This window comes from Cyclopterus lumpus, chromosome 18, assembly GCF_009769545.1.
Source record: "Cyclopterus lumpus isolate fCycLum1 chromosome 18, fCycLum1.pri, whole genome shotgun sequence".
NCBI lineage: Eukaryota > Metazoa > Chordata > Actinopteri > Perciformes > Cyclopteridae > Cyclopterus > Cyclopterus lumpus.
The window spans coordinates 682501-705388 of record NC_046983.1 but is presented as its reverse complement, the minus strand read 5'-3'; the positions used below and the strand labels follow the sequence as shown (position 1 = coordinate 705388).

At 47.3% G+C, this 22888-nt stretch overlaps 1 protein-coding gene and 1 long non-coding RNA gene across 3 annotated transcripts; one reads left to right on the top strand and one right to left on the bottom strand.

Annotated features, from left to right (window-relative positions):
• Positions 1-4813: 4813 nt before the first annotated feature.
• On the bottom strand, positions 4814-11781 carry LOC117747909. Of its 2 annotated transcripts, none has more exons than XM_034557413.1 (4): positions 11543-11781; positions 7771-10160; positions 7570-7698; positions 4814-7499 (listed from the first exon to the last, which is right to left on the bottom strand). In XM_034557413.1, the coding sequence occupies exons 1-4, from the start codon at positions 11648-11650 to the stop codon at positions 5324-5326; spliced, it is 4803 nt and encodes a 1600-aa protein (XP_034413304.1). In that variant the 5' UTR covers positions 11651-11781; the 3' UTR covers positions 4814-5323. The 2 variants fall into 2 exon arrangements, with proteins under 2 accessions (XP_034413304.1, XP_034413305.1); XM_034557414.1 differs by having other exon boundaries at positions 7570-7695.
• Positions 11782-12234: 453 nt separating this feature from the next.
• LOC117747929 lies at positions 12235-22549 on the top strand. The gene is made up of 3 exons (XR_004611505.1): positions 12235-12487; positions 12883-12988; positions 21706-22549. It is a non-coding gene; the product is annotated as an uncharacterized LOC117747929 (long non-coding RNA).
• The last annotated feature ends 339 nt before the right edge of the window (positions 22550-22888 follow it).

The window sequence follows — 22888 nt, the reverse complement described above, 5'->3', positions numbered from 1 at the left end:
TTCACTCTTCCTTTTCCTTCTTCACTCTTCCTTTTCCTTCTTCACTCTTCCTTTTCCTTCTTCACTCTTCCTTTTCCTCCATCACTCTTCCTTTTCCTTCTTCACTCTTCCTTTTCCTTCTTCACTCTTCCTTTTCCTTCTTCACTCTTCCTTTTCCTGCTTCACTCTTCCTTTTCCTTCTTCACTCTTCCTTTTCCTTCTTCACTCTTCCTTTTCCTTCTTCACTCTTCCTTTTCCTGCTTCACTCTTCCTTTTCCTTCTTCACTCTTCCTTTTCCTCCTTCACTCTTCCTTTTCCTCCATCACTCTTCCTTTTCCTCCTCCACTCTTCCTTTTCCTCCTCCACTCTTCCATTTCCTTCTTCCCTCTTCCTCCTCCACTCTCCCTCTTCCTCCTTCACTCTTCCTCCTTCACTCTTCCTCCTTCACTCTTCACTCTTCCTTTTCCTTCTTCACTCTTCCTTTTCCTCCTCCACTCTTCCTTTTCCTCCTCCACTCTTACTTTTCCTCCTCCACTCTTCCTTTTCCTCCTCCACTCTTCCTTTTCCTCCTTCACTCTTCCTCCTTCACTCTTACTTTTCCTCCTCCACTCTTCCTTTTCCTCCTCCACTCTTCCTTTTCCTCCTCCACTCTTCCTTTTCCTCCTTCACTCTTCCTTTTCCTTTTCCACTCTTTCTTTTCCTCCTCCACTCTTCCTTTTCCTTCTTCACTCTTCCTTTTCCTTTTCCACTCTTCCTTTTCCTCCTTCACTCTTCCTTTTCCTCCTTCACTCTTCACTCTTCCTTTTCCTTCTTCACTCTTCCTTTTCCTCCTCCACTCTTCCTTTTCCTCCTTCACTCTTCCTTTTCCTCCTCCACTCTTCCTTTTCCTCCTTCACTCTTCCTCCTTCACTCTTCACTCTTCCTTTTCCTCCTTCACTCTTCCTCCTTCACTCTTCACTCTTCCTTTTCCTCCTTCACTCTTCCTCCTTCACTCTTCACTCTTCCTTTTCCTCCTTCACTCTTCCTTTTCCTCCTTCACTCTTCACTCTTCCTTTTCCTCCTTCACTCTTCCTTTTCCTCCTTCACTCTTCACTCTTCCTTTTCCTCCTTCACTCTTCCTTTTCCTCCTTCACTCTTCACTCTTCCTTTTCCTCCTTCACTCTTCCTTTTCCTCCTCTCTGCCTTTTCCTCCTTTACTCTTCCTTTTCCTCCATCACTCTTCCTTTTCCTCCTCCACTCTTCCTTTTCCTCCTTCACTCTTACTTTTCCTCCTCCACTTTTCCTCCTTCACTCTTCACTCTTCCTTTTCCTCCTTCACTCTTCCTTTTCCTCCTCCACTCTTCCTTTTCTTCCTTCACTCTTACTTTTCCTCCTCCACTCTTCCTCCTTCACTCTTCACTCTTCCTTTTCCTCCTTCACTCTTCTTTTTCCTCCTTCACTCTTCACTCTTCCTCCTTCACTCTTCCTTTTCCTCCATCACTCTTCCTTTTCCTTCTTCACTCTTCTTTTTCCTCCTTCACTCTTCACTCTTCCTCCATCACTCTTCCTTTTCCTCCTCCACTCTTCCTTTTCCTCCTTCACTCTTCCTCCTCCACTCTTCCTTTTCCTCCTCCACTCTTCCATTTCCTTCTTCCCTCTTCCTCCTCCACTCTCCCACTTCCTCCTTCACTCTTCCTCCTTCACTCTTCCTCCTTCACTCTTCACTCTTCCTTTTCCTTCTTCACTCTTCCTTTTCCTCCTCCACTCTTCCTTTTCCTCCTCCACTCTTACTTTTCCTCCTCCACTCTTCCTTTTCCTCCTTCACTCTTCCTTTTCCTCCTCCACTCTTCCTTTTCCTCCTTCACTCTTCACTCTTCCTTTTCCTTCTTCACTCTTCCTTTTCCTCCTCCACTCTTCCTTTTCCTCCTTCACTCTTCCTTTTCCTCCTCCACTCTTCCTTTTCCTCCTTCACTCTTCCTCCTTCACTCTTCACTCTTCCTTTTCCTCCTTCACTCTTCACTCTTCCTCCTTCACTCTTCCTTTTCCTCCATCACTCTTCCTTTTCCTTCTTCACTCTTCTTTTTCCTCCTTCACTCTTCACTCTTCCTCCATCACTCTTCCTTTTCCTCCTCCACTCTTCCTTTTCCTCCTTCACTCTTCCTCCTCCACTCTTCCTTTTCCTCCTCCACTCTTCCATTTCCTTCTTCCCTCTTCCTCCTCCACTCTCCCACTTCCTCCTTCACTCTTCCTCCTTCACTCTTCCTCCTTCACTCTTCACTCTTCCTTTTCCTTCTTCACTCTTCCTTTTCCTCCTCCACTCTTCCTTTTCCTCCTTCACTCTTCCTTTTCCTCCTTCACTCTTCCTTTTCCTCCTTCACTCTTCACTCTTCCTTTTCCTCCTTCACTCTTCCTTTTCCTCCTTCACTCTTCACTCTTCCTTTTCCTCCTTCACTCTTCCTTTTCCTCCTCTCTGCCTTTTCCTCCTTTACTCTTCCTTTTCCTCCATCACTCTTCCTTTTCCTCCTCCACTCTTCCTTTTCCTCCTTCACTCTTACTTTTCCTCCTCCACTCTTCCTCCTTCACTCTTCACTCTTCCTTTTCCTCCTTCACTCTTCCTTTTCCTCCTCCACTCTTCCTTTTCCTCCTTCACTCTTACTTTTCCTCCTCCATTCTTCCTCCTTCACTCTTCACTCTTCCTTTTCCTCCTTCACTCTTCTTTTTCCTCCTTCACTCTTCACTCTTCCTCCTTCACTCTTCCTTTTCCTCCTTCACTCTTCCTTTTCCTCCTTCACTCTTCTTTTTCCTCCTTCACTCTTCACTCTTCCTCCTTCACTCTTCCTTTTCCTCCTTCACTCTTCCTTTTCCTCCTTCACTCTTCACTCTTCCTCCTTCACTCTTCCTTTTCCTCCTCCACTCTTCCTCCTTCACTCTTCCTTTTCCTCCTCCACTCTTCCTCCTCCACTCTTCCTTTTCCTCCTTCACTCTTCCTTTTCCTCCTTCACTCTTCCTCCTTCACTCTTACTTTTCCTCCTCCACTCTTCCTCCTTCACTCTTCCTTTTCCTCCTTCACTCTTCCTTTTCCTCCTCCACTCTTCCTTTTCCTTCTTCACTCTTCCTTTTCCTCCTTCACTCTTCCTTTTCCTTCTTCACTCTTCCTTTTCCTTCTTCACTCTTCCTTTTCCTCCTTCACTTTTCCTTCTTCACTCTTCCTCCTTCACTCTTCGTGTGTCTGTGTGTGTGTCTGTGTGTGTGTCTGTGTGTGTGTGTCTGTGTGTGTCTGTGTCTGTGTGTCTGTGTGTGTGTCTGTGTGTGTCTGTGTGTGTGTCTGTGTGTGTGTCTGTGTGTGTCTGTGTCTGTGTGTCTGTGTGTGTGTCTGTGTGTGTCTGTGTGTGTGTCTGTGTGTGTGTCTGTGTGTGTCTGTGTGTGTGTCTGTGTGTGTCTGTGTGTGTGTGTGTCTGTGTGTGTGTCTGTGTGTGTCTGTGTGTGTGTCTGTGTGTGTGTCTGTGTGTGTGTGTCTGTGTGTGTCTGTGTGTGTGTCTGTGTGTGTGTGTCTGTGTGTGTGTGTGTGTCTGTGTGTGTCTGTGTGTGTGTGTGTCTGTGTCTGTGTGTGTGTCTGTGTGTGTGTCTGTGTCTGTCTGTGTGTGTCTGTGTGTGTGTCTGTGTGTGTGTCTGTGTGTGTGTGTGTCTGTGTGTCTGTGTGTGTGTCTGTGTGTGTGTCTGTGTGTGTGTCTGTGTGTGTGTGTCTGTGTGTGTCTGTGTGTGTGTCTGTGTGTGTGTGTCTGTGTGTGTGTCTGTGTGTGTGTCTGTGTGTGTCTGTGTGTGTCTGTGTCTGTGTGTGTGTCTGTGTGTGTCTGTGTCTGTCTGTGTGTGTCTGTGTGTGTGTCTGTGTGTGTGTGTCTGTGTGTGTGTGTCTGTGTGTGTGTCTAACAGCCGTTTAATCGAACCCTGATAGTCTTAATTAGCGTCTCCGTCTCTCCCTCGAGACTCATTATCCTTCTTAGTTTTTCTTCTGAGGGCGAGAGGAGGAGGAAGCAGTGAGGAGGAGGAGGGAGGAGGAAGCAGTGAGGAGGAGGAGGAAGCAGTGAGGAAGAGGAGGAAGCAGTGAGGAAGAGGAGGGAGGAGGAAGAGGAGGAAGCAGTGAGGAGGAGGAAGCAGTGAGGAAGAGGAGGAAGCAGTGAGGAGGAGGAAGCAGTGAGGAGGAGGAAACAGTGAGGAGGAGGAAGCAGTGAGGAAGAGGTGAGGAGGAGGAAGCAGTGAGGAGGAGGAAGCAGTGAGGAGGAGGAGGAGGAAGCAGTGAGGAGGAGGAAGCAGTGAGGAGGAGGAAGCAGTGAGGAAGAGGTGAGGAGGAGGAAGCAGTGAGGAGGAGGAGGAGGAAGCAGTGAGGAGGAGGAAGCAGTGAGGAGGAGGAGGAAGCAGTGAGGAGGAAGAGGAGGAAGAAGCAGTGAGGAAGGAGGCAGAACGTGAAGGACACGGAGGATGAAGAACAGAGAAGGGTAACCAGGAGTGAAGGGTAAAAAGCAAATGACGGCTCCACCTGGTGGTGAGAAACACAAACTGCAGCTTCGTTATGGAAGTCAATTGAACTAAACAATAAATATAAATACATTATTTAATTACTTTGATCAGGTGTAAATGGTCACATGGTTAAAACATATGTTGCTACATTATAAAAGGCTTTATTGTTTATAACTCAAATTAATCCTTCATCAATCAGTTATGAACCAATAGTCACTTGTTTATGTTATAAATGTTATTCATAAATGTCCAGAATTATTTTTTAAACAAATGACTTTTCTAAATGAATAGATTGATCATTCGACGAACACGAACACACACACACACACACACACACAAATTACTTTTACTTGAATTTCTGTTTTATTTCAGACTTCATTTGATTGACAGACAGGGGCTTATCAATCACCTCCAGCGTTGACTAATCATCATAATTATAATTATATAAAAATTAAGACCATGAGACGTAAAAATTACTTTTTAAATTGCTAAACAAAACGTGGCAGTTTGAAAACTAATTTTAACCATTGAACTTGAAACAAAATCAGATTATGTGCCAATTCAATCAGTCGCGGTGAACATTTAAATTGATCCGTCCACATTTGTGTGTCCATCCCCACAAAAAGAGAAACAAGTCACATGTGAAAATAATTATTTAAACTTTGTTCTTTACGTACAAACAGAACCAAAGAACTTTGAAAACAAGCAGAAAAAGGTCTCAATTCATCTTTAAAAAATCAGCTCTCAAAACATTTAATCTCTCTTTGTTTCAGGCGCGTGTGTGTCTGTGTGTGTGTGTCCTACGTGTGTGTGTGTGTGTGTGTCCTACGTGTGTGTGTGTGTGTGTGTCCTACGTGGCCGTGTGTGTGTGTGTGTTCCAGACGTGTTCGTCAATGGGCGACTGAGAGTCTGAGCGGGCGTCAATGGAGGGGTTGGTGTTCCACTGGTTCTCTCCGGGTGGAGACGCGATGCGATCGTCCAGCGGCAGCTGAAAGTTTCTCCGAGAGTCTTTTAGACGAGAGTCAAAGGGGGCGGCGCACTCCGAGCGGTCGCCGACGGCAACCACACACTCCGAGCGGTCGCCGATGGCAACCGCGCACTCCGAGCGGTCGGCGACGCCGTGCTCCAAGCGGTCGGCGACGCCGCACTCCGAGCGGTCGCCGGTGGCGACGCCGCACTCCGAGCGGTCGCCGGTGGCGACGCCGCACTCCGAGCGGTCGCCGACGGGGAACTGGGAGTTGCATCGGGGATCAAAGTGGTTGTGAAGTTGGAGAAGTTTGGAGTCAAAGGTAGCGGAGGACGTGTGGTTCAAGTGTCCATCAATCGTGGTGCTAGAAGAATGGAGGTTAACAGGTGGCAAAGGACTTGGACAATGCACATCAATGGGTGGCAGGCGAGCATGAGGCGACCCGACCCCATGATTGATTACCGATGAAGCCTCGCTGTCCGTCAGTTCTTCTGCAGCTGCGCTGGAAGAGTGGAGGTCAACGGTAGATTTGGGACTAGGATGCACGTCAATGGGTGACAACCTGCCGCTGGGAGCTGCTGTCGGCACTGAACTACCTCTAAAGCGCCCCTCTCTCTTACTGGAAGAGTGGGAGTCAATGGGCGAGCAGGGAGTCCTGAAATCAAAGGATGAAACAAAAGCAGGAGGCGACGTGTCGTAATGGTCGACTCCTGAGAAAACAACCCCACCGGCCTGTGTGCCTTCAGCAGAAGCACTGCTGGTAGGATGGAGGTCAACGGGTGCTACCAGACAGGAACTTGTCCGGTCAGTCTCACCCATGCAACCTCTGGAGGTAGAATCGGCAGGCTTCTCATTGCACCAGCCAGTCTTGGTTGAATGGAAATCAATGGCAGATAAAGAATTCACAGGATGCAAGTCAACGGGGGAGGCTCTCAAACCAGAAGAAGAGATTTCCTTGCCGCTATCACGGCTGGAATGTAACTTTGAAGAAGAAGTGAACTCCAGATGTAAACTGTTTTCCAAACCAGAAGAAGAACGGGCGTCAGCGGAAGGTTTGTGACTCGTGGAATTGATGCCGTCGGCTTGGACTTCAGAAGGAGCAGCTGAATGGGAGTCAAAGGGGGCGAAATGACAGGAAGAACGTACGTCATTGGCTGAGATGCTGCTCGTAGAGGCCGGATCGCCTCTCGTGAAATGTCTCTTCAGCACTGACGAGGGATCTTCAGGACGGGAGTCAATGGGGTTTGACTTGGGATCAACGTGAGAATTTACACCAACAGCGACGAGGGGCGAGTCCACGGGGGACCGGTGCGGACTACCGGCGTCTTTGTGCTTTAACGGCGGCGGCGTGTGTCTGTTGTACGACCTGACGGGACTCGCCTGCTTCAGGAGAGGAGGGACGTCCTTCACCTCCTTTCTCCCGCTGGACTCCTTCAGGCGCTCAAGAGGCGACGGCCGGACGGCGGAGCGACACGCCGGCGAGTCGAAGCCCCGATTCTGGTCCGCGGCGCCGGTTGCCGGTCTCGTCTCGGTCGACCAGCTGGGGTCAAAGTTCACAGGTGTGCGTTTCGGCGGGGCGATTCCCTTCAGGTCGTCGAGGATGGACGCGAGGAGGCGGCTGTCCGAGGACAAAGCCTCGATCGGATTTGTGGAGGCAGCATTCTTCTCTCCTATTGGCCGAGAGCCTCTCGGATTAGCAGCAGTAGCTCCCATTGGTCCATCTTCATCATTATCTTCATCATCCAGCAGCAAACTGCTCTCCTCTAGGTTTTCCACGTCCACGTCGTGTTCGCTGTTGTCGCCGTCGTCGATGGCGACCAGACCCGCGACCTCCGAACGGCTCGCCGGCTCGACCTCCGACCCTTCCGATCCCCGGTCCAGGATGTCGACGGGAAGCTCGCCGATTTCCGCGCCCAGGGCTCCGCCCACTCCGTCCGAGTGCACCGACGGGAGAGGAGGGAGGTCTGAGAAGTCGACGGTCTGCTGGCTGCTGATTGGACTGCTGCTGCTGGCGGCGTCGAGGCTGCTGTCGCTGTCGAGGGTGATGATGACCGGAGAGCTGCGAGAGACGGGCAGTTAGGACTTTGTTGGACATCCGGAGACGTCTTTAAGTATTTAGCGAGACGCACCTGCTGTGCCGAGTCCCGCGCTGTTGTTTCCGGCGCCGTTTGCGGGCCGGGGTCTGCGCGGCGTTCGGGGAGACGACGCCCTCGTAGATGATCTCCACGCTGGGGCTCCGGTCTGCCCGCCGGCTTCTGCTGGAGGACGGACAGCAAGATTACATCACAGGACACATGTCACTCACAACAGAAACAGGTTGGTGCCCTCACCTCTCGAGTCTCCTCCTCGCCTCCTTCTCCCGGCTGCTCGGCCTCCAGCTGGGGTCCCTGTCGTCGCTGTCCAGGTGGCGGCTCTTGTACTTCCTCTTCCCACCAGGTTTCTCCCCATGGTGACAGTTGGGGGAGAGCGAAGGTATCGGTGCCGGTGGTTGGGAGGAGGAAGAGGAGAAGGAAGAAGAGGAGCAACGGGAGGGTGAGGAGACGGAGGAGGTGAGAGGGGACACCTGGGCGCAGTGGTACTCCCAGGTGGAGTCGGGCGAGCCGACACTGGAGTGAAACGGCGAGGAGGAGTGCGAGCGGTGGCGCATCATTGCGGGATAAATGGAGCGGTTCGGGTTGTACAGGGTGCCGCTCCTCTCCTGCCCTCTCCTCCTCTTCCTCATACTCCTCCTCTTCTTTTTCTTTTTCTTCTTCTTCTCCTCTTCCTCTCTTGCCATCTCGCCGCCAGACTTCCCGTCTCCCACCGGGCGCTGCTCTCTCTTTCCGGGCGCCGCCGGGCTGAGCGCGCATACCGAGTTCCCTCCAGAGCTGCCCGACCAGGAGCCGTCTTTCTCCTTCGGCTCGTCGTTCCGCTCGCCGCCCGAGGTGGAGGGAGGGATTGTGGGTAGGTAAGAGAGGGGAGGGGTGGCGGAGTGGAGGCGAGGAAGTTCCTCAGTCGTCTTCTTCCTCTCCTCCTCCTCAGTGTCGGAGGAGAGCTGCACCAGCTCAGGAGTCCGCTCCGCTATCGGCTTCTTGTATCCCACAATCAGACACTCCTCCTTGTCTCCTCCCTCTTCCTCATTGGCCTCCTCCCGAGGGGCGTGACCAAACTGCGGGGAGGCGAGCGATCGCGACGGGTCTGCGGTGGAGTAGGAGGGGCCTGGAGTCTCGTCGTCCCAGGTCGCCAGGCTGAGGCAGCTTCCTGCTTGGACGACGTCGTCGTGAGTGCCGCACGCCATCGCCAGCAGCCTCTCCGCCGATCTTCCTCCCGCCGTCCCCTCCTCTTCCTCGCCCTCCGATATGGCGATGACGGAGCTGCTGTCGGAGGAGCTGCTCGTGCCGTCCAGCTCCATAGCGGCATCTGGCGGCTCGTATGTCGCCTGCAGGTCGTAGCTCTCCAGGCTGAGCGGCGAGCGGGCGAAGCTCACCAGCTCGTGCAGGAAGTGGTCGGTGCGCGCCAACAGGAACTGTCGCAGCTCTTCTTCTATGGTGGGCGTGTCCTCCAGGCCATGGCGAGCGACCCGCGCCATGATGATGCGCTGAACGATGTCGACCAACGAGCCGTGGGCGCCGTACAGCACCGTGAGCTCCCGCCGCAGCCAGGGGCGGAGCCTGTTCAGGTGGCTGGGGTTACGGCGGAAGCTTTCTGCCGTGATGTCACGCTGCTGCCTGTGATTACCGCCGACCCCGGCGACCCGTATGGCGTTGCGGTAGAGAGCGCGACGGAAGGCCACAGTTTCTCTCTCCCTCAGCCGCCGCACCGTCCCGCCTTCTCGCTGGAGCCGCTGCCTCGCCGCCAGGCGAGTCATCAGCCGGCGCGACGCCCGGTCGTTGGGCGGCTGTGGCACCACCGCGCCGCCCAGTCCCGTCAGCCCCTCAAATATCACGCCGCGCTCCGTCAGATCGGCCCCTCCTCTCGTCCTCCGTTCGCCCGGGTCCTCCCCCTCCTCGCTGTCCTCTGCGACGACAGGAGAAACGGCGGGATGGCGAGGAAGAGGAGGGAGCGTGAGAGGAGGGGTGTCTAGATACCACTCCCACACCCCTGACCTCCTGCCCCCCCCAACTCCTCCTCTCCCCCCCCTCCGCCTCCTCGTCGTTGCCTCCCCGCCGTCAGCCCCCCTGTGCCTCCTCAGCATTAACCTCATCTGGTGGTCGCTCCTTGCCGCCGACGCCATGGCCGCCACCATGGCCACGGTAGCAGCCACGCTGCTGTTGGCGGGCGGCGGCCGCAGCGTGTACTCCTTGAAGTCGTCCTCGGCACGCACCGAGTGCAAGATGGAGGCGAAAGGCTGCTTGCAGAGCGGACACTCGGCCTTGTTGTGCGACCACTCCTGGATGCACGGGAAGCAGAAGCGGTGCAAGCAGCGGTCCAGGTACGCCAGGTTGTTGAAGCGGTCCAGGCAGATCGGGCATTTGGAGTCGGGCGACGCCTCCTCCGCCACCGCCATCGCCGCACGCACCGAAGCCGACGAAGATGGAGGAGGAGGAGACCAGGAGGCGGCGGGCGTGGCCGTGGTGGAGGCCGCCGTGGTGTTGCCGGTCTTCCTCCTCCTGCTACTCCCTCGGCTCCGCCCCCCCTCCTCTTCCTCCTCCTGCTGCTGCTGGTCACCTTCTGCTGCCGCATCTGCGGCGACATTATCACGGCGACGCGCTCGCAGCTTCATCCTCATGGGCGCCATCACCTGAACAGACACACACGTTATTCACACCTGGTTATAACTACAGTAGTTCCTCTGGTGCAGCATACAAACACAGAGAGACAAACATACAAAGATCAAAACATACAAAGACACAAACATACAAAGACACAAACACACAAAGACCAAAACATACAAAGACACAAACATACAAAGACACAAACATACAAAGACACAAACACACAAAGACCAAAACATACAAAGACACAAACATACAAAGACACAAACATACAAAGACACAAACACACAAAGACACAAACATACAAAGACCAAAACATACAAAGACCAAAACATACAAAGACACAAACATACAAAGACACAAACACAGAGAGACAAACATACAAAGACCAAAACATACAAAGACAAACATACAAAGACACAAACATACAAAGACACAAACACAGAGACACCAAAACATACAAAGACACAAACATACAAAGACACAAACATACAAAGACACAAACATACAAAGACCAAAACATACAAAGACCAAAACATACAAAGACACAAACATACAAAGACACAAACATACAAAGACACAAACATACAAAGACCAAAACATACAAAGACACAAACATACAAGACACAAACATACAAAGACACAAACATACAAAGACACAAACATACAAAGACCAAAACATACAAAGATCAAAACATACAAAGACACAAACATACAAAGACACAAACATACAAAGACACAAACATACAAGACACAAACATACAAAGACACAAACATACAAAGACACAAACACAGAGACACCAAAACATACAAAGACCAAAACATACAAAGACCAAAACATACAAAGACACAAACACAGAGACACCAAAACATACAAAGACCAAAACATACAAAGACCAAAACATACAAAGACACAAACATACAAAGACACAAACATACAAAGACACAAACTCAGAGACACCAAAACATACAAAGACACAAACATACAAAGACACAAACTCAGAGACACCAAAACATACAAAGACACAAACACACAACGACACAAACATACAAAGATCAAAACATACAAAGACACAAACATACAAAGACACAAACATACAAAGACACAAACACACAACGACACAAACATACAAAGATCAAAACATACAAAGACACAAACATACAAAGACACAAACACAGAGACACAAACACACAACGACACAAACAGAACAAGACTGTAAGTTGCCATATTAGCATGTTAGCATTGAGCTAACCAGCAGCTTAAACGATATTGTAACTTACAACTACCCCCCCACCCCCACCCCCGTAGGGACCCGACCCCCCACCCGACAGGTTCCCGTGACGGGGAGGAGGAACAGAAAGATTTCCTGTCAGCTCGTTAGCTTGTTAGCTTGTTAGCTTCATGTACCCGAGCTGCTGCAGCAGCAGAAGAAGTCGCCTCCTCCGGCCGCTCCGGGAGCTTCTTATCCGGGGTCTTTCTCCTCCTCCGGGCAGAGTTCCGCACCGTGAGCGGCATCCGGGTTCACCGGCCCACCGGGTGCCGCCGCTCGGACCCGTTTAGACCGTAAACTCCCGGTAGAAACGGGGACATTTGTGTCTGGAGTTGTCGCCCCGAACCGAAGCTGCACACAGCCGGAAAGAGAAAGGTGCCGCGGTGCATTGTGGGACATAGAACATTGGATTTTCTTTATTCTTAAGTGAGATTTACATATTTTCATCCTAATGAATCGGGATTATGAGCATTTAACAGTTTATGTAGTAAGTAAAAATAGATGCAACACAATACAGGCATTTCATTTATTTAGATCGTGTTTTCTATTCTGGTTTGTTTACTTTAATGTTTTTTTGTGTATATTTATATGTGCAGGTGCATACACCTCTTTCACAAGAACATAATGTATTGTATTATATATTATTATATTTATGTTTGCGAATAAACAGAGTTTATCCGCATGGTGCATCAGAGAGCAGATATTAGTGTAGTAGTACAATACTGCTACCAAACTACTCATATAAAGTATATTCTACAGCGTAGAAATACTTTACTTCCGTTAAGTAACAGTACAAAAGTATCAGCATCAAAATGTACTTCAAATAAAAGTGCTCATTATGCAAAATAATTCATAACACATCATTTATCAGAAGATTAATGATCTGAATCTGTAAAGTAAATAAAGCTGTCAGATAAAAGTAGTACAGCAAAAAGTACTATATATACCTTTGAGGTGTAGTAGATCAATAAAGTAGCAGAACATGGAAGTATTCTAATAAAGTACTGGAGTAAATGTACTTTCTCGCGGAGTGGAGGAGGCGGAGTGAGACCTCCTCATGTTGTCAGTGCTGCCCCCTAACGGTATGTTGTATTATAGTCATATAAATACACACTCATTAACTGGTTGAGCAATATATATATTATGAATGTATTAGTAATACTACTACAAATATTAATGTATTGGTAATATTGTAAATCATATTAATGTATTAGTAATACTGTAAAGAATGTTAATATATTAATACTTATGTTAATAATATTAACGTTGTAGTAATATTGTAAATCATATTAATGTATTAGTAATATTGTAAACAATGTTAATATATTATTACTTATGTTAATAATAATAACGTTGTGGTAATATTGTGAATAATATTAATGTTTTAATGCTGGTCAGATTGAATGTGTTGTAGTGACGCTCCGCAGCCGCAGGTAGCGGTAGCGCGCTTCACTTTGTGCTACAAACCGCCTTTTAGAACCGGAGAAGAAGAACGAACACGCCGTTTACCGTTGGTGTTCCAGCGGGTTAGAAACAAGATGGCGACCATCAGCAGGCGCGATGTCGACCGGATCTACTCGCTGGTATGTTTTCCTGGTTAGCTAGTGCTACTTAGAGCGAGTTCGAGCGCGGCTATGGCTAGTTAGTGAGCAACTATGGCTAGTTAGTGAGCGGTTATGGCTAGTTAGTGAGCGGCTATAACTAGTTAGTGAGCGGCTATATAGTTAGTGAGCGGCTATAACTAGTTAGTGAGCGGCTATAACTAGTTAGTGAGCGGCTATGGCTAGTTAGTGAGCGGCTACGGCTAGTTAGTGAGAGGCTATAACTAGTTAGTGAGAGGCTATAACTAGTTAGTGAGTGGCTATAACTAGTTAGTGAGCGGCTATATAGTTAGTGAGCGGCTATAACTAGTTAGTGAGCGGCTATAACTAGTTAGTGAGCGGCTATGGCTAGTTAGTGAGCGGCTATATAGTTAGTGAGCGACAATAACTAGTTAGTGAGCGGCAATAACTAGTTAGTGAGCGTCTATAACTAGTTAGTGAGCGGCTATAACTAGTTAGTGAGCGGCTATGGCTAGTTAGTGAGCGGCTATATAGTTAGTGAGCGACAATAACTAGTTAGTGAGCGGCAATAACTAGTTAGTGAGCGGCTATAACTAGTTAGTGAGCGGCTATAACTAGTTAGTGAGCGGCTATGGCTAGTTAGTGAGCGGCTATATAGTTAGTGAGCGGCTATAACTAGTTAGTGAGCGGCTATAACTAGTTAGTGAGTGGCTATATAGTTAGTGAGCGGCTATATAGTTAGTGAGCGGCTATAACTAGTTAGTGAGCAGCTATATAGTTAGTAAGCAGCTATGGCTAGTTAGTGAGCGGCTATATAGTTAGTGAGCGGCTATATAGTTAGTGAGCGGCAATAACTAGTTAGTGAGCGGCTATAACTAGTTAGTGAGCGGCTATATAGTTAGTGAGCGGCTATAACTAGTTAGTGAGCGGCTATGGCTAGTTAGTGAGCAACTATGGCTAGTTAGTGAGCAACTATGGCTAGTTAGTGAGCGGCTATAACTAGTTAGTGAGCGGCTATGGCTAGTTAGTGAGCAACTATGGCTAGTTAGTGAGCGGATATGGCTAGTTAGTGAGCAACTATGGCTAGTTAGTGAGCGGCTATAACTAGTTAGTGAGAGTCTATATAGTTAGTGAGTGGCTATAACTAGTTAGTGAGAGGCTATGGCTAGTTAGTGAGCAACTATGGCTAGTTAGTGAGCGGCTATGGCTAGTTAGTGAGCAACTATGGCTAGTTAGTGAGAGGCTATGGCTAGTTAGTGAGCAACTATGGCTAGTTAGTGAGCGGCTATGGCTAGTTAGTGAGCAACTATGGCTAGTTAGTGAGCGGCTATAACTAGTTGGTGAGAGTCTATATAGTTAGTGAGTGGCTATAACTAGTTAGTGAGAGGCTATGGCTAGTTAGTGAGCAACTATGGCTAGTTAGTGAGCGGCTATAGCTAGTTAGTGAGCAACTATGGCTAGTTAGTGAGCGGCTATGGCTAGTTAGTGAGCAACTATGGCTAGTTAGTGAGCAGCTATAACTAGTTAGTGAGAGGCTATATAGTTAGTGAGCGGCTATGGCTAGTTAATGAGCGGCTATGGCTAGTTAGTGAGCGGCTATAACTAGTTAGTGAGCGGCTATGGCTAGTTAGTGAGCGGCTATAACTAGTTAGTGAGCGGCTATATAGTTAGTGAGCGGCTATAACTAGTTAGTGAGCGGCTATATAGTTAGTGAGCGGCTATGGCTAGTTAGTGAGCGGCTATGGCTAGTTAGTGAGCAACTATGGCTAGTTAGTGAGCGGCTATAACTAGTTAGTGAGAGGCTATAACTAGTTAGTGAGCGGCTATATAGTTAGTGAGCGGCTATGGCTAGTTAGTGAGCGGCTATAACTAGTTAGTGTGCGGCTATATAGTTAGTGAGCGGCTATAACTAGTTAGTGAGCGGCTATATAGTTAGTGAGCGGCTATAACTAGTTAGTGAGCGGCTATAACTAGTTAGTGAGCGGCTATATAGTTAGTGAGCGGCTATGGCTAGTTAGTGAGCGGCTATAACTAGTTAGTGAGCGGCTATATAGTTAGTGAGCGGCTATATAGTTAGTGAGCGGCTATAACTAGTTAGTGAGCGGCTATATAGTTAGTCAGCGGCTATAACTAGTTAGTGAGCGGCTATAACTAGTTAGTGTGCGGCTATAACTAGTTAGTGTGCGGCTATATAGTTAGTGAGCGGCTATATAGTTAGTGAGCGGCTATAACTAGTTAGTGAGCGGCTATATAGTTAGTGAGCGGCTATAACTAGTTAGTGAGCGGCTATAACTAGTTAGTGAGCGGCTATAACTAGTTAGTGAGAGGCTATATAGTTAGTGAGCGACTATAACTAGTTAGTGAGCGGCTATAACTAGTTAGTGAGCGGCTATATAGTTAGTGAGCGGCTATGGCTAGTTAGTGAGCGGCTATAACTAGTTAGTGAGCGGCTATGGCTAGTTAGTGAGCGGCTATATAGTTAGTGAGCGGCTATAACTAGTTAGTGAGCGGCTATGGCTAGTTAGTGAGCGGCTATAACTAGTTAGTGAGCGGCTATGGCTAGTTAGTGAGCGGCTATAACTAGTTAGTGAGCAACTATGGCTAGTTAGTGAGCGGCTATATAGTTAGTGAGCGGCTATAACTAGTTAGTGAGCGGCTATATAGTTAGTGTGTGGCTATAACTAGTTAGTGAGCGGCTATGGCTAGTTAGTGAGCAACTATGGCTAGTTAGTGAGCGGATATGGCTAGTTAGTGAGCAACTATGGCTAGTTAGTGAGCGGCTATAACTAGTTGGTGAGAGTCTATATAGTTAGTGAGTGGCTATAACTAGTTAGTGAGAGGCTATGGCTAGTTAGTGAGCAACTATGGCTAGTTAGTGAGCGGCTATGGCTAGTTAGTGAGCAACTATGGCTAGTTAGTGAGCGGCTATGGCTAGTTAGTGAGCAACTATGGCTAGTTAGTGAGCAGCTATAACTAGTTAGTGAGAGGCTATATAGTTAGTGAGCGGCTATGGCTAGTTAGTGAGCGGCTATGGCTAGTTAGTGAGCGGCTATGGCTAGTTAGTGAGCGGCTATGGCTAGTTAGTGAGCAACTATGGCTAGTTAGTGAGCGGCTATAACTAGTTAGTGAGAGGCTATAACTAGTTAGTGAGCGGCTATATAGTTAGTGAGCGGCTATGGCTAGTTAGTGAGCGGCTATAACTAGTTAGTGTGCGGCTATATAGTTAGTGAGCGGCTATAACTAGTTAGTGAGCGGCTATAACTAGTTAGTGAGCGGCTATAACTAGTTAGTGAGCGGCTATGGCTAGTTAGTGAGCGGCTATATAGTTAGTGAGTGGCTATATAGTTAGTGAGCGGCTATAACTAGTTAGTGAGCGGCTATATAGTTAGTCAGCGGCTATAACTAGTTAGTGAGCGGCTATAACTAGTTAGTGTGCGGCTATAACTAGTTAGTGTGCGGCTATATAGTTAGTGTGCGGCTATATAGTTAGTGAGCGGCTATAACTAGTTAGTGAGCGGCTATAACTAGTTAGTGAGCGGCTATATAGTTAGTGAGCGGCTATGGCTAGTTAGTGAGCGGCTATAACTAGTTAGTGAGCGGCTATGGCTAGTTAGTGAGCGGCTATATAGTTAGTGAGCGGCTATAACTAGTTAGTGAGCGGCTATATAGTTAGTGAGCGGCTATGGCTAGTTAGTGAGCGGCTATAACTAGTTAGTGAGCGGCTATGGCTAGTTAGTGAGCGGCTATATAGTTAGTGAGCGGCTATAACTAGTTAGTGAGCGGCTATAACTAGTTAGTGACCGGCTATAACTAGTTAGTGAGCGGCTATGGCTAGTTAGTGAGCGGCTATAACTAGTTAGTGAGCAACTATGGCTAGTTAGTGAGCGGCTATATAGTTAGTGAGCGGCTATAACTAGTTAGTGAGCGGCTATATAGTTAGTGAGCGGCTATAACTAGTTAGTGAGCGGCTATATAGTTAGTCAGCGGCTATAACTAGTTAGTGAGCGGCTATAACTAGTTAGTGAGTGGCTATAACTAGTTAGTGAGCGGCTATATAGTTAGTGAGCGGCTATAACTAGTTAGTGAGCGGCTATAACTAGTTAGTGAGCGGCTATGGCTAGTTAGTGAGCGGCTACGGCTAGTTAGTGAGAGGCTATAACTAGTTAGTGAGAGGCTATAACTAGTTAGTGAGTGGCTATAACTAGTTAGTGAGCGGCTATATAGTTAGTGAGCGGCTATAACTAGTTAGTGAGCGGCTATAACTAGTTAGTGAGCGGCTATGGCTAGTTAGTGAGCGGCTATATAGTTAGTGAGCGACAATAACTAGTTAGTGAGCGGCAATAACTAGTTAGTGAGCGTCTATAACTAGTTAGTGAGCGGCTATAACTAGTTAGTGAGCGGCTATGGCTAGTTAGTGAGCGGCTATATAGTTAGTGAGCGACAATAACTAGTTAGTGAGCGGCAATAACTAGTTAGTGAGCGGCTATAACTAGTTAGTGAGCGGCTATAACTAGTTAGTGAGCGGCTATGGCTAGTTAGTGAGCGGCTATATAGTTAGTGAGCGGCTATAACTAGTTAGTGAGCGGCTATAACTAGTTAGTGAGCAGCTATATAGTTAGTAAGCAGCTATGGCTAGTTAGTGAGCGGCTATATAGTTAGTGAGCGGCTATATAGTTAGTGAGCGGCAATAACTAGTTAGTGAGCGGCTATAACTAGTTAGTGAGCGGCTATATAGTTAGTGAGCGGCTATAACTAGTTAGTGAGCGGCTATGGCTAGTTAGTGAGCAACTATGGCTAGTTAGTGAGCAACTATGGCTAGTTAGTGAGCGGCTATAACTAGTTAGTGAGCGGCTATGGCTAGTTAGTGAGCAACTATGGCTAGTTAGTGAGCGGATATGGCTAGTTAGTGAGCAACTATGGCTAGTTAGTGAGCGGCTATAACTAGTTAGTGAGAGTCTATATAGTTAGTGAGTGGCTATAACTAGTTAGTGAGAGGCTATGGCTAGTTAGTGAGCAACTATGGCTAGTTAGTGAGCGGCTATGGCTAGTTAGTGAGCAACTATGGCTAGTTAGTGAGCGGCTATGGCTAGTTAGTGAGCAACTATGGCTAGTTAGTGAGCGGATATGGCTAGTTAGTGAGCAACTATGGCTAGTTAGTGAGCGGCTATAACTAGTTGGTGAGAGTCTATATAGTTAGTGAGTGGCTATAACTAGTTAGTGAGAGGCTATGGCTAGTTAGTGAGCAACTATGGCTAGTTAGTGAGCGGCTATGGCTAGTTAGTGAGCAACTATGGCTAGTTAGTGAGCGGCTATGGCTAGTTAGTGAGCAACTATGGCTAGTTAGTGAGCAGCTATAACTAGTTAGTGAGAGGCTATATAGTTAGTGAGCGGCTATGGCTAGTTAATGAGCGGCTATGGCTAGTTAGTGAGCGGCTATAACTAGTTAGTGAGCGGCTATGGCTAGTTAGTGAGCGGCTATAACTAGTTAGTGAGCGGCTATATAGTTAGTGAGCGGCTATAACTAGTTAGTGAGCGGCTATATAGTTAGTGAGCGGCTATGGCTAGTTAGTGAGCGGCTATGGCTAGTTAGTGAGCAACTATGGCTAGTTAGTGAGCGGCTATAACTAGTTAGTGAGAGGCTATAACTAGTTAGTGAGCGGCTATATAGTTAGTGAGCGGCTATGGCTAGTTAGTGAGGCGGCTATAACTAGTTAGTGTGCGGCTATATAGTTAGTGAGCGGCTATAACTAGTTAGTGAGCGGCTATATAGTTAGTGAGCGGCTATAACTAGTTAGTGAGCGGCTATAACTAGTTAGTGAGCGGCTATATAGTTAGTGAGCGGCTATGGCTAGTTAGTGAGCGGCTATAACTAGTTAGTGAGCGGCTATATAGTTAGTGAGCGGCTATATAGTTAGTGAGCGGCTATAACTAGTTAGTGAGCGGCTATATAGTTAGTCAGCGGCTATAACTAGTTAGTGAGCGGCTATAACTAGTTAGTGTGCGGCTATAACTAGTTAGTGTGCGGCTATATAGTTAGTGAGCGGCTATATAGTTAGTGAGCGGCTATAACTAGTTAGTGAGCGGCTATATAGTTAGTGAGCGGCTATAACTAGTTAGTGAGCGGCTATAACTAGTTAGTGAGCGGCTATAACTAGTTAGTGAGAGGCTATATAGTTAGTGAGCGACTATAACTAGTTAGTGAGCGGCTATAACTAGTTAGTGAGCGGCTATATAGTTAGTGAGCGGCTATGGCTAGTTAGTGAGCGGCTATAACTAGTTAGTGAGCGGCTATGGCTAGTTAGTGAGCGGCTATATAGTTAGTGAGCGGCTATAACTAGTTAGTGAGCGGCTATGGCTAGTTAGTGAGCGGCTATAACTAGTTAGTGAGCGGCTATGGCTAGTTAGTGAGCGGCTATAACTAGTTAGTGAGCAACTATGGCTAGTTAGTGAGCGGCTATATAGTTAGTGAGCGGCTATAACTAGTTAGTGAGCGGCTATATAGTTAGTGAGCGGCTATGGCTAGTTAGTGAGCAACTATGGCTAGTTAGTGAGCGGATATGGCTAGTTAGTGAGCAACTATGGCTAGTTAGTGAGCGGCTATAACTAGTTGGTGAGAGTCTATATAGTTAGTGAGTGGCTATAACTAGTTAGTGAGAGGCTATGGCTAGTTAGTGAGCAACTATGGCTAGTTAGTGAGCGGCTATGGCTAGTTAGTGAGCAACTATGGCTAGTTAGTGAGCGGCTATGGCTAGTTAGTGAGCAACTATGGCTAGTTAGTGAGCAGCTATAACTAGTTAGTGAGAGGCTATATAGTTAGTGAGCGGCTATGGCTAGTTAGTGAGCGGCTATGGCTAGTTAGTGAGCGGCTATGGCTAGTTAGTGAGCGGCTATGGCTAGTTAGTGAGCAACTATGGCTAGTTAGTGAGCGGCTATAACTAGTTAGTGAGAGGCTATAACTAGTTAGTGAGCGGCTATATAGTTAGTGAGCGGCTATGGCTAGTTAGTGAGCGGCTATAACTAGTTAGTGTGCGGCTATATAGTTAGTGAGCGGCTATAACTAGTTAGTGAGCGGCTATAACTAGTTAGTGAGCGGCTATAACTAGTTAGTGAGCGGCTATGGCTAGTTAGTGAGCGGCTATATAGTTAGTGAGTGGCTATATAGTTAGTGAGCGGCTATAACTAGTTAGTGAGCGGCTATATAGTTAGTCAGCGGCTATAACTAGTTAGTGAGCGGCTATAACTAGTTAGTGTGCGGCTATAACTAGTTAGTGTGCGGCTATATAGTTAGTGTGCGGCTATATAGTTAGTGAGCGGCTATAACTAGTTAGTGAGCGGCTATATAGTTAGTGAGCGGCTATGGCTAGTTAGTGAGCGGCTATAACTAGTTAGTGAGCGGCTATGGCTAGTTAGTGAGCGGCTATATAGTTAGTGAGCGGCTATAACTAGTTAGTGAGCGGCTATATAGTTAGTGAGCGGCTATAACTAGTTAGTGAGCGGCTATAACTAGTTAGTGACCGGCTATAACTAGTTAGTGAGCGGCTATGGCTAGTTAGTGAGCGGCTATATAGTTAGTGAGCGGCTATAACTAGTTAGTGAGCGGCTATATAGTTAGTGAGCGGCTATGGCTAGTTAGTGAGCGGCTATAACTAGTTAGTGAGCGGCTATGGCTAGTTAGTGAGCGGCTATATAGTTAGTGAGCGGCTATAACTAGTTAGTGAGCGGCTATAACTAGTTAGTGACCGGCTATAACTAGTTAGTGAGCGGCTATGGCTAGTTAGTGAGCGGCTATAACTAGTTAGTGAGCAACTATGGCTAGTTAGTGAGCGGCTATATAGTTAGTGAGCGGCTATAACTAGTTAGTGAGCGGCTATATAGTTAGTGAGCGGCTATAACTAGTTAGTGAGCGGCTATATAGTTAGTCAGCGGCTATAACTAGTTAGTGAGCGGCTATAACTAGTTAGTGTGCGGCTATAACTAGTTAGTGTGTGGCTATATAGTTAGTGAGCGGCTATATAGTTAGTGAGCGGCTATAACTAGTTAGTGAGCGGCTATATAGTTAGTGAGCGGCTATATAGTTAGTGAGCGGCTATAACTAGTTAGTGAGCGGCTATAACTAGTTAGTGAGCGGCTATAACTAGTTAGTGAGCGGCTATATAGTTAGTGAGCGGCTATATAGTTAGTGAGCGGCTATGGCTAGTTAGTGAGCGGCTATATAGTTAGTGAGCGGCTATATAGTTAGTGAGTGGCTATAACTAGTTAGTGAGCGGCTATGGCTAGTTAGTGAGCGGCTATGGCTAGTTATTGAGCGGCTATAACTAGTTAGTGAGCGGCTATAACTAGTTAGTGAGCGGCTATGGCTAGTTAGTGAGCGGCTATGGCTAGTTAGTGAGCGGCTATAACTAGTTAGTGAGCGGCTATGGCTAGTTAGTGAGCGGCTATATAGTTAGTGAGTGGCTATAACTAGTTAGTGAGCGGCTATAACTAGTTAGTGAGCGGCTATAACTAGTTAGTGAGCGGCTATATAGTTAGTGAGAGTATATATATATGTGTGTGTGTGTATATGTATGTGTATATATATATATATGTGTGTGTGTGTGTGTGTGTGTGTGTGTGTATGTATATATATATATATATATATATATATATATATATATATCCGTATGTGTGTGTGTAATATTATAGTACTATTACTACCTGTTTGTCGTGGTGACACATCAATGTCTTCTTCTGCCTCTCAGGTGTTACTGGCTGTGGTGGTCTTGTCCTGGTCCTATGTGATCCACGCCAGTAGGATCGCAGCTCATTGGCTGCTGGAGGAGAGGACCGCCCTCCAGCAGCAGCACTGACAGCCCATTGGCTGCTGGAGGAGGGTGTTGTTCTCCTTCAAGACAATCAGAACCCTGAGACATGCTGGTCTCCTTCAAGAAGACAATCAGAACCCTGAGACATGCTGGTCTCCTTCAAGAAGACAATCAGAACCCTGAGACATGCTGGTCTCCTTCATGAAGACAATCAGAACCCTGAGACATGCTGGTCTCCTTTATGAAGACAATCAGAACCCTGAGACATGCTGGTCTCCTTCAAGAAGACAATCAGAACCCTGAGACATGCTGGTCTCCTTCAAGAAGACAATCAGAACCCTGAGACATGCTGGTCTCCTTTATGAAGACAATCAGAACCCTGAGACATGCTGGTCTCCTTTATGAAGACAATCAGAACCCTGAGACATGCTGGTCTCCTTCATGAAGACAATCAGAACCCTGAGACATGCTGGTCTCCTTTATGAAGACAATCAGAACCCTGAGACATGCTGGTCTCCTTCATGAAGACAATCAGAACCCTGAGACATGCTGGTCTCCTTCAAGAAGACAATCAGAACCCTGAGACGTGGATCTTCTATATGTTATTGATATTAAAGAAGATAAAGCTAACGTCACAGAACCACACTAACTGTTTCCAGTCTTTATGTGAACGTCTGAGAATAAAATGTTATTTATAAAGAATATCATGTTTTATTTAGTGTTGTGTGTTCTGGTTTTGTTTTCACTTTGATATTAAAGAGCCTGGTTTCCTGCGCTGTGATTGGTCCACAGGCTCCACTTGAAAGATCCCATCAGATTGATTGTGAACAAAGCCCAGTGATGTATTCAGTAACTGAGCTCTGAACACACACACACACACACACACACAGCTCTGTTTCATGTGGTAATGCAGCTGTCGCTGTGAGTACTCATTCTATTAAGACTTCAAACACTCATCTGTAATTAAAACACTGCTCCTCTCCTCCGATGAAAGCTACTCAAAAACACTAACTATGTGCCCCTGTTGGCAGTCTTTATGCTAAGCTAACCAGTTAGCACCAAATACATATGAAAACATTTAACATGAATTAGTCACATCATTTAGTGTGTTTTTATGTAA